The sequence below is a fragment of the Meles meles genome, chromosome 1 (genome assembly GCF_922984935.1).
Source record: "Meles meles chromosome 1, mMelMel3.1 paternal haplotype, whole genome shotgun sequence".
In the NCBI taxonomy this organism is placed as follows: Eukaryota; Metazoa; Chordata; class Mammalia; order Carnivora; family Mustelidae; genus Meles; species Meles meles.
Genome location: NC_060066.1, coordinates 96,524,767 through 96,536,815, shown reverse-complemented (window position 1 = coordinate 96,536,815; position 12,049 = coordinate 96,524,767). Strand labels below are relative to the sequence as shown.

General features: G+C 35.5%; 1 protein-coding gene across 2 annotated transcripts in view; it reads right to left on the bottom strand.

The window, feature by feature from the left end:
* Positions 1-259: 259 nt before the first annotated feature.
* Positions 260-12,049, bottom strand: part of TMEM68 (transmembrane protein 68) — a 45,310-nt gene continuing 33,520 nt past the window's right edge. For both annotated transcript variants that reach the window (XM_046017875.1, XM_046017866.1), the window contains one exon: positions 260-1,842. In XM_046017875.1, the coding sequence (XP_045873831.1) occupies positions 1,738-1,842 (105 nt within the window). In that variant the 3' untranslated portion in view covers positions 260-1,737. The remainder of the gene's footprint in view (positions 1,843-12,049) is intronic.

Below are 12,049 nucleotides of genomic sequence, written 5' to 3'. Positions count from 1 at the left end.
CTGAGTGAGACAGGATGGCTTCCAGTTACTCCGACTATCAGAGAACAAAGCAAGGTTTTAATTAAAGCAGTAAAACTTAAATACTGTAAAAAATAATAGCCTCTGCTACATAAACAATGAATATCATTCTTTCTTCCATTTTTAAAAACAAATAGTTGCCCCAAAACATTATTCTCATTTGTTTCATAATCATTTATTCATTCATTCTGGAAATATTTATTGATTTCAAACAAACACAGCTCACTGCTAGAGGGCGGAAAAAGCTTCAAATAATCATTGACTCTTTTTATTGAAATTGAAATTAAAATATATTAATTACATTAGAAAGTAAGGTTTACTCTTTGTGGCTGAGATAGATGAATATGATTATGGGTGAAAAATGAATAAAGAGTAAAACAAAAAATTAGTTTAAAGTAAGAAAATGTCACATATGCAATTTCACAAGAAAATGAACTGCAATTCAGCTTTACTTTTATTTTATGGTGCTTAATTCTAGATACATTACAGATATCATACATATATACTTATACAAAAATCAATACAAAAATCCAAGTAAGTTAATATCTAAAAAAGGAAGTGGGAGATACTGCATTTGATTTCTGGTACTCTTCCATTTAAATACTTTAAAAATTCTGATTTCAAGGAGACAACAAATCAAAAGCCATTAATTTTTCAGAAAGCTTTGTGTTCACATAAATTTATCATTCAAGTATATTTTTATTGAAACAATAAACCATTTGACTGGTTGCAAAGTCAAACTGAATAAGCCATGGTATTCAGCAAAAGCAGAGCTTTTTTAACTCTGCTTTTATCAGCCTAGAATCAATTTCTAACATACGAAATGCAGAGCACAAATTTTTTTTTGTCCTTATTTTTAACCTTAAACTGTTAAATGCCATGTTACATAGCTGACAATGCACAGCATACCCTATATAGTACGTCTACAGATTCTCATTAAAAAACAAAATACTAAAAATAATAATAATTATTAGAAATTCTACTTTTCCTAATTTCTCATTTATTCAATTTGAAAAACAGTGTATCTTTCCCATTGTGCTTGGCAACTTGACACCATACGTAAAGAAATAATTTAAACATCATGTGGACCAAATATATACATAAATGTCTAAAAATTCTTGGTATTGTTTAATTCAGTTATAATTTCAGTTCTACAGTTATCAGTCACAGCAAATACAAAGAATTTAAAATTTAAAAAAGAATTTAAAATAATATTCCTCAACAAAGTATTAGCATGTTTTTAAAAAGTGAATTGTTGAGGCACAAAAACATTACATGATTCACTCAAGGTCATGAAAGGAATGAGGGGCAGATAAGAGTATTTCTTCTCTAACTTCAGTGTCTGTACTGAATTATGCCATCTTGCAAAATCAGTTCAATGCAACAGATACAGAAATTAGATGCATTATCTTAGGAATGTTTGTTTAACCTAAATTGCTGTTATTAATAAACTTAATTTTTAAAATCTATATGTTTATCATACATTATCAGGAATTTATAAAAAGAAACATCATTTTCTGAATTATTAGGCATGTAATGAATTACTGTTTAAATTTGACACAATTGATTGCAAAAACAAAATCAACAATACAATTTTAAACAAGTTCAGTCTAGGATGCTTATTAACATTTAAAAAAAATACTAATTATAGAACCTACAAAATTTAGACGACAGTACCACAGACACAAACATACGAATATAAATGTATTAAATCATTTTCTAGTCGGTCTTTTGTTTTTTATGAAAACGTTCTAACAAAGCGCTCATAATGTTTCCTGGTATTCTTTGGTGTTTATCAATCAAAGCTTGAAGAGCATTCTTTGTCTATTAAGAAAACAAAAGAAAAGCCATTATTCTTTTAGTTCCCAAAATAGATCATTTATGTTGTAAAGATTCTAATACACCACTTTCAAAAAAGTCCTCCTTAATTTAGCACCCATCTCTCAAAATTAGTGACTTCCTTCTCAGCACATGGACATAGTGTAGTCCTCACACTGACTGTATTATACTGGAAGTCCAGTTGACGTTACGCGGCTATTTTCTACCCAGACTATAAGTTCCTTAAGACATAGCTTTGTATTTCTCCAGCACTGAGCACAGCAATGTTTTGCATACAGTAAACACTACAAGGAACTGAAGGAGAAAAATCAGAAGGAAAAAAAGTTGTAGGAAATTTCCTAGGGTAAGTTTTACTCCTTTCTATTCAAGAATAAACTTTTGTGTATTTTTCTTTCATCACTACACACCCAAACAACTACAGCAGGTAGTGCAAGAGGAGTGAATGAGGAAAACTATGACTGAGCTGATACATTCATTCATTAGGTCAATTTCTCGACAGTTTAACAGAAATTTAAATTAGGTCACAGCAATGGGTCAAGTAGGATATAACAAGAAATCTAAAATTATTTGTTTCCCATTAAATTCATGACAAATTTCAGTAACTTTTACTTTTAGATCAGTTTGTGACTATCTAAAAAAATTTTTGTGCATGCACATAATGCACATATATTCACGCATACACACTTCCTTTCAGATGCTAGCCTTTCAATAGCCTTCTTTTTATACATCTTGGACCTTCATCATTTCTTTAAGTTTTTATTTAAATTCCTGTTAGTTAACATACAGTGTAATATTGACTTCAGGTATACAATTTAGTGATTCACCACTTCCATATATCACCTGGTGCTCATCACAAGTACCCTCCTTAATCTCCATCACCTAGCTCACCCTTCCCCCCTCCCACCTCCCCTCCAGTAATGATCCATTAGTTCTCTATAGTTAAGAGTCTGAGTTGCACCTCTTTTAAAATATAATAAACCCTAGCCCAAAGATGTATTTTAAAAATAAACCTCTCTAAACCACAAGTTTTCGCATCTCTGAAAGAAGAACTACTTCATATACTTATTCTAAGTATTAAATGAAATTACAACCATGTCTTCAGGTACATGGCACAGTGACTAAAAGTGACTAATATAGGTTGTTTTCTGTGAAGTATATTCTTTAAATTTTATTCACTTATTTAGAAAACAGATGCTTTGGAAGCTATAACATTAGTGAAATGAGGCTCTAATCTCAAGCCCATAACTTAATAAATGGATCAAGTACAAAGTAATAAAAAATGTAAAATCATTTGTAAGATGTATCTATCATCTGAGATGTGAAAAGAAAGCATCTGGAAGTTCAAACTTGAGAGCCCATTTGGTGGGCAGGGAAGGACACATGAATGAGGTACTGTTTGGTCTGGGTCTCCAAGGACCAGTAAGATTTCACTGACAGTGAAGGCAAAAGCAGGACGAAAAAGACCACAGGAAAACAACTGCCTAAGGAATGGTGAGTTAGTGAATTTGGCTGGACTTTCAGGTATGTGTTCAGAAGCTGGATGTACAAGGCTCTAAAATTAGAATTCAATTAAATCGTCAAAGGCACTAAACACCGAGTGAAAAGATAGACTTTATTTAATATGAACTAAGGTGTCAAGGAAGGGTCCTGGGTGAAGAAATATTAGGGCAATGCATTAAGGAAATACAACTCTTGCAAAATCACCAGTGACATTCTTCTGTCACCAAACCCAGAGACATTCTTTTAATCTTACTTGACCTCTCCATCACCATTGATCTTGCTTCTGAAATTCTCACACAGGAGGAAAAGCTAGATTTTCTCCTAGCTTTCAAGCTGCTCCTTTCCGATCTTCTTTGCAGATTTATAATCCCAAAATCAGGCACTTACTTATTCTTCAAAGGTTCAGACAACTTTAATTACCTTTCATTTGCTGATGACTCCTAAATTTGTACCTGAGGTCTGCTGGGCTTCATATAGGAATATTCAATATGACTTCCCTTGAATGTTTTAAAGGCACCTCAAATTCAATACACCTAAGACTAACCTAGCATTCTTTCACTCATCCTGTGTCCTTTTCTTAGTTCCTTCCCTATTTCAGCAAATGACACTACCATAAACCTAGCCTAGTAACCCAAAACCTAGGAGTCATCCTTAACAACTTCTGCTTCTCACTCACAATGGTTAATCCATTGGCAAAATCCATTCATTTTACTTCCCAAAGACCACTAACATCTATCCACTTCTCTCCATCTCTTTTCCACCTTAACAATACAGGTATATGACACTGCATGTATATATGAATGACCTGTATTTATATATATATATATATGTGTGGGTGTGTGGATGAGACTGTAGAGAGAGTTAAAGAAACAGACAGAAACAGACACGGTAAATGCAGAGATGGAACGATAGATTAAGATTGGGAGAACTTTCAGGATATGTCCCAAGTGCCCTGTTCAGCACTGGCACACTGTATTTTACTTTAGATTTAGACCGTGCTTACAAAATGGTTTCCATAATCAAATGCCTGAACAATCTATCACCCATTTTTTAAATGAGATTTCATTTCTACATTAATTTGGATGCTAATAATTTTGAATTTGTGATAATCTGGGGATCATTATCTTACAGTTATGCTTATATTATTGACAACGAGGATTGGAAAATCATGACAATATATTCACAAAAGGAAAATTCCAAGTATTCTTTATTTCAAGTATACTTCAGTTCAATAATGACAATTTACAATCAAAAATATGAATATGGCACTATGTCCTTAAATAAATTCCCCCACTATGTGGGGGAATATAAGTCTACTATGCTTTGGTAGACTACTTGTTACTTTAGCTACTGATAATAAAGTACATAAAGTAACCTGAAAGGGTAACTGAGGTATTTCAAGGATTCAGAAAGGCCTTCTTTCTTACTTAGTTTAAATACGTAAGGTTATACTATGTTTATATATTTTAATATATAAAATATCTAATTCCAGCAGTGACATGAATGTGAGTAAATTTTCCTCTCATGGGAAAAACCCTCATATGAAAAATCAAGGCACTGGAATTTAACTATCAGTAATATATTTTCCTTAACTAAGGAAAATAAGGGAACAGGGTTCATTTAAGAGACCTGGAACAAACGTCTGAGATCATCTAGTTCAATTTCTCTGCTCTACAAATAAGCAAACTGGGACCTAGAAAAAAACATGTTTATCCAAAGTGACACTGCTGCCTAGTGGTAGTACGAGGATTATAGCCCAGACCCCTAAATTTCCACAGCAGGATTTTCCCCTTCCTTCGCTATTATCTTCTATTTTGCCTATAAAAAATATGGTATTTGTAAGAAGTATTCCTAAGTAGCTCTGACCCACTTAAATCCTAATAGTGAGGAAAAAAATTTAAAAGAACAAATCAGAATTTAGTTATATTCTCCAGGCGAATGCACTATTCGGGGGCAGCAAAAAAGTGTGTTATATTAATAGTAAAGTGTGTGTGGCCAGAAGCAACATCACGGGGTAAGGTCCCTGGTGTGAGGCTCCTGGAGTGTTATCAGTAAGGCAGGCATCATCTCGGGATGAGAAAACAATCATGCTATGCAGAGAGCGTGTCCTGACCCTAAAAACCAGCGTTCACAGAGTTTTGTTTTCAGGATGGAAGAAGGCAATAAACTATGAGTATATTTAATGGACCAGCAGCATACCTGGAGGTAAGTTTTCTAAGAATGAAGTTCGTTGAAAAGGCACACAATGTTTCTTTACTGTTCCCTTTGTGAAACTTCCTACCTATCCGCTGCCTGATTTGAATAGTCCCATCTAATATAATATTATAGCTGTTTCAGCTGCATATCCTTTTCTAAGTGTCCGGTCTTGCTGAGTCCCAGTATGGTATAGTAGATTACAGTGATTCATTCCCTCTCCCTACCAGCCCCTCTCTTCTGGGCCATCCTATGGGAAGAGTACAGATCCTGTCCCAATAAAATCCAGTGTGGCTGTGTGACCGCCTTGGCCAGTAAAATGTCAGTGGGAGTAAGTGAGCCACTTCCAAACAGAAGCTTTAAAGGTTCCATTCCTGACATTTTCTTTTTACCATGGCAACATCCCCCATGAATCAGCCATGAACCCAGGAGAAAGAAGACATGGATCTCAGGGGAAATAGAACATGAACAAGTAAGCTTTACTGTCGTAAGCCTCTGAGATTGATTGGTTGTTACGGCAGCACACCCTAGCAAAATTGATTAAAATCATCCAGTTTTCTCATTTATAAAATAGCAATAATAAGCTCTACCCTATAGGATTAAATCAGACTTATGCATAGAAGGAAAAAGTGAAATTACCTCTGTTCACAGATGACATGATTTTATACATAGAAAACCCTGAAGATTCCATAAAAGAACAGTTAGAACCAATAGACGAATTCAGCAAAGTTGAATATGAAATCTACACACAAAACTCAGTTGTGTTTGTGTACACTAACAATGTTAGTGTTTTGTTTTGTTTTGAAAACAAAACAAAAACCAAGAAACAATTCCATTTACAATAGCATTCAAAAAAATAAAATATTGGGTGCCTGGGTGGCTCAGTGGGTTAAGCCGCTGCCTTCGGCTCAGGTCATGATCTCAGGGTCCTGGGATCGAGTCCTGCATCGGGCTCTCTGCTCAGCAGGGAGCCTGCTTCCCTCTCTCTCTCTCTGCCTGCCTCTGTATCTACTTGTGATCTCTCTCTGTCAAATAAATAAATAAAATCTTTAAAAAAAAATACTTAAAAAAAAATAAAAAAATAAAATATTTAGGAAAAACTGTAACCAAGGAGGAAAAAGACTTTCACACTGAAAATGATAAAACACTGCTGAAAGAAATTAAAGACACAAATAAATAGACATCTGTGTTCATGGATTAAAAGATTTAATATTGTTAAGCTGTCCAATCTACCCAAGGTGATCTACAGATTCAAGACAATCCCTATTAAAATCCCTACAGCATGTTTTGCAGAAATAGAAAAAAAAAAAAAAAAACAACAACAACAACAAAACCCTAAAATTTATTTGCAATTTCAAAGGACTCTAAATAGACAAAAGAAGAAAAAAGCTGCAGGCCTCATACTTCCCAACTTCAGAACATACAACAAAGCTACAGAAATCAAAACAGTATGATACTAGCATAAAGGCAAACATATAGACCAATGGAATAGAAAAGATAACCCAGAAATAAACATTTGCATGTATGGCAGATGATCTTTGACAAGGGTGCCAAGACCATACAATGAGGAAAAGGCAGTCTCTTCAACAAATGATGGTGGGAAAACGAGATATCCACATTAAAAAAGAATGAAGTTGAGCCTTATCTTACATTACACACAAAAAATTATCTCAAATTGGATTAAAGAGCTAAACCTAAAACCTAAAACTCTAAAACTCCTAGAAAAAAATGTAGGCGAAAAGCTTCATGACCCTGAATTTGGCAATAATTTCTTGAATACGACACCAAAAGCACAGGCAACAAAGCAAAAATAGACAAACAGGAATACATCAAACTCAAAGTTCTATACATCAAAAGAAACAAGCAGTAGGGTGAAAAAGAACCTACAGAAGGAGAAAAAAATATTTGTAGATCATATATCTAATAAGGAATTAATATCCAGAATAAAGACCTTCTACAATTCAATTCAACCTAAATGTGATTATTTGTATTTGTATACAAATAATATGATTATATTGTAACAATTATATTTCCAAATAATATGATTAAAAATGTGAGCCAACACCTTGAACACACATTTCTTCAAGGAAGATATACAAATGGCCAACAAGCATATGAAATGATGCTCAACATCAGTAATCATTAGAGAAATGCAAATCAAAACTACAATGAGATACTACTACTTCACACCCATTAGTAAGATGACTACCATCAACAAAACAGAAAATAACAAGTGTTGGCAAGGATGCAGAGAAATTGGAACCCTTGTGCCCTGCTGGTAGGGATGTAAAATGGCATGGCCAACTATAGAAAACTGTATGGATGAGGCTCCTTGAAAAATTAAAAACAGAATTATCATAGTGTGAGATAATAGAAAATACATATTTGGTCTCTGCCCCTGGATCCTGATACAGAGGCCCTGAAACTTTTATAATTTCCTCAGTGATAAGGGCACTAGAAACATGTTTTGTTCTATTGTTCTAATATTTGGTTTCTGACTCTAGTTCCTGATGCAGTGCTCCTGAAATCCTTATAATTTCCTCAGGGATAAAAGTGTCTTTTGTTCTACTGGACTTGTGGATGGCTTCTGGATAAGGGCTGGTCACCTGAAAGACCAACCTATGATTAGAAGCTTGGACTCTTTAGCTCAACTCCATCATCCCCCATAAAATTCCAAGAGTACAGAGTTCAGGGAGCTTCCAGGTGGGTGAATACAGCCACACCAGGAGGGTGGTACACCCTAACTTCATGGGGGCCCTGCGCCTGGGGCCCTCCCATTCTTCACCTTCCATTATCTCTTAATCTGACTGTTCATCTGTATCCCCTATTGTATCATTTAATAAACTGATAAAAGTAAGTGTACCCGAGTTCTGTGAGCCATGCTAGCAAATTAATTGAACCTGGGGAGGGGTCATGGAACCTCCAATTTGTAGCCAACTCAGCCGAAGTTGTGAGTTACCTGAGGACCTATTACGTGCGATTAGCATCTAGAATGGGGTGGGAATAGCCTTGTGGGACTGAGCTCTTAACCTGTGGGATCTACACTATCTCCAGGTAGTCAGTGTCCGAATTGAGTTATGTTATCGGACATCCAGCTGGTGTCAGAGAATTGGGGAAAAACCTCCACATATTTGGTGATCAGAAGTGTCAGAAGTCACGTGGTATGTAGAAGATTCACAAGTAAAAGAAAGACATAGTAGGGAAGAACTGGGCTTTCCCCTAGAAGAGGGAAAAGCTGAAATTTTTTTTTTCCACATATGATCCAGCAATCTTACGTCTGGGTATATATCCAAAAGAACTCAAAACACAATCTTGAAAACATATTTGTGCATCGATTTTCACTATAGCATTATTCACCACAGTCAAGAAAATGGAAGCAACTCAAATGTCCAACAATGAACGAATAGATAAACAAAATGTGGCATATACATACAATGGAATATTATCCAGCTTTAAAAAAAGAAAGAAATCCTGCCACATGCTATAATACAGACGGACCTGAAAGACATGTTAAGTGAAACAAGCCAGTCACTATGATTCCACTTTTTCTATAGCAGTCAAACTCCTAGTACTAGAAAGTAGAATGGGGGTTGCCAGGAGCTGCAGGAGGAAGAAGTGGTATGATTCTGCTCACATGCGAAATCCAAAAAAAATTAATTTGTGGAAACACAGAGTAGAACGGGTGTTGCCAGGGTGTGGGGGAATAGGGAGATGTTGGTAAAGGGTACAAACTTACAGTTCTCAGATGAGTAAATTCTAATGTGTTAATAATACTATATTATATATCAGAAAGTTGCTAACAGAAAAGGTCATAAATATTCCTACCACATATGCAAAATGGTAATTACGGGTGATGGAAATGTCGTCTAATCTTACTGTGATGATCATTTCACAATACACAATTTGATATTTACAATATCAAATCTTCACCTTGCACATTAAACTTTCAGTGTTATATGTCAATTATATCTCGATAAAGCTGGGGGAGAAAAAGAATCTTGTGTCGCCCATAAAGAAACCCATAAAGAAAAAGTAAATTGGTGGATATATATGAAAAATATATTTGATATTTGATTTTTGATATATATATGTCATATATATATTTGATATATTGATATTTGATGGATATATATTAAAAAAAGAGAGACAGAGAAGGAATGGGTAGCTGGTGTTCAGTGGACACAGGTTCAATGTAGCAGGATGAAAAGGAGGTTCTAGAGACTGGATTCAAAACAATGAATAAATACATTTAGCACTAATAAAACATACTTAAAAATGGTTAAGTGATAAATTTTATATTTTTATCCACAATTTTAAAACTTAAAAAAATCACAGTATACATACAAAAGGCTGGTATAAAGTTATAATCACAACATATTCATCCCATTTTCCAGGTGATTCAGTAATTTGACATTTATGGCTTTATGTGATCTAATTAAATCTAGTTTTATACTTTCTGAAGTTATAAACTGCAAGCTGAGTGGTCTTTTTTCCCTTGGTCTTTGCAGGGATGAATATTACTGATCACTTCTGTTTTTTAAACATCCTCACCTGCTGACTTCACTCACACTAATTTACTTGTTCCCCCACCTCTCTGCCACTTCCCTTTCTGTCAGCTTTGGGCATTTTCCTTTGGCACACTCCTTACATGTTACTTGTCCTCCCATCTGTCCTAAGTCTTCTTTCTCTCTCTAGCTGCTTTGTAAAACTCATGACTTCAGTAACTATCTCATGCAGATAACTTCTCTAAATCTTCATCAATTCTGACCTTTCTTCCAAACTCCAGTGCAATATTTTTTAATTTTAATTTTACCTATGAAGAGGCCGCTGGGTGGCTCAGTTGGTTAAGCATCTGCCTTCGGCTAAGGTCATGATCTCAGGGTCCTGGGACTGATTGAGCCCTGAGCCCTGTGCCCTGTGCCAGGCTCTCTGCTCAGTGGGAAGTCACTTCTCCTTCTCCCTCATCTGTGCTCTCTCTCAAAAAAATAGATAAAATCTTAAAAAAAAAAAAAAAACTATGTGTATAAATCTATACATACATATCCTGCAGGTAGCTATAGAATTAGGTTTTAAGTCTGGTATTTTCTCTGTAAAATCTCTCAAATTTGCACCCTGCTCTCCCTTTCAAGTAGATAAAAAGATCATTATGCAATTCATTCATTCATCAAACATTTATTGTGATCTAATTAAATACCGAATGCTGTGCTGGGAACTGGAGACACAAGAATTCATAGCCTAACCTCCGCTCTTAAAAAGCGCACTTATATTTATATGTATCTAAGTAATCACAATTGCTAGAGTCATCTTCACAAACATTGTAGAGAAACAGATTATACATCTGCTTGCTTCTGCCAAATAACTCTGAATGAAACTGATATGAGCCACTCTCAAACAGAGGCCTATCCTAATTGAAATGTATCTGGTAGACAAATTCCCTAGTGTGATAGTTAAGGGCCTAAAAATATAGCCCTTACTTACTTTTCCAGTTTCATCTCAACCAAACCCTACCCACTTAGCTAGTGATTCCCCAAGTTTATTTTTCCACAGTTGTTATTAAATGCTACTCAACAAAAATCAAGGAGAGGGTTTTGGTCAGGTGAGAACAGGAAAATGTGTTTGAAATAAAGTTAAAGAGACCTCTTTGTTGCAGGGATTCTTAGAACTTTCAACATGTTAATGTGTTTTGCAAAATTCCTGGAGAATTTATCAGGCAGTCTTTCCCAACCTTGTTTTAACCCCCTCAGACTGCTGGTATATGGTCAACTTTCCTATCACCATTTCTTTATTCATACTTTTCCTCCAACCCCAAGTCCATATGTCCAAATCACATCCTCCTTTCAAGACCCATCACAAACCCCCTCATTTCTCCTATTTTCCCTTCACAAAGCGGTCTTTTTCCCCTTTGAGTTTCTACTGTCTCACTCAAATTCAGCCTCCATATTGCTTACAGTGATCTTTGCAAATGCAAACCTATCACAGTGTTCACCTATTTTCAAGACCACAACACCCTGCCCCTGACCCAGCTTTTAGGAAACAAAATCAACTGTAGGCCATGGTTGTCCAGACCTGTCCTGTGTTTCTAGCTTCATCTCCCATAATATATATCCTTCTAACTATATGCAATTCCCCAAAGATTTTATGCTGTCATATTGCCATCCATTTATACATTTAGTTTCCTCTACCTCATTACTCTGTCCAGCTAATTCCTTGTGTTTCCAAACTGAATTCAGCCATCACCTCTCCCAAGGAGGTACTCCTGATCTAATTTGGGTATCTTTCCTTTGTGCTCCCATAATACCCAAAGACAGCAGTTCTCTGGTGGGATCTTGCCCCACTGGGTGTTAGATGAAAAGGTCTTGGGGCATTTCTTTGTTATCACAATGAGTGAGGGGTGAGGATGGGAGTGCTACTGGCATCTAGTGAGGAGAGGCCACAGAGGGTGGTAAGCTCCATATAGTGCACAGGATAGGCCTCCACAACAACCTGTTAGTAACACCCA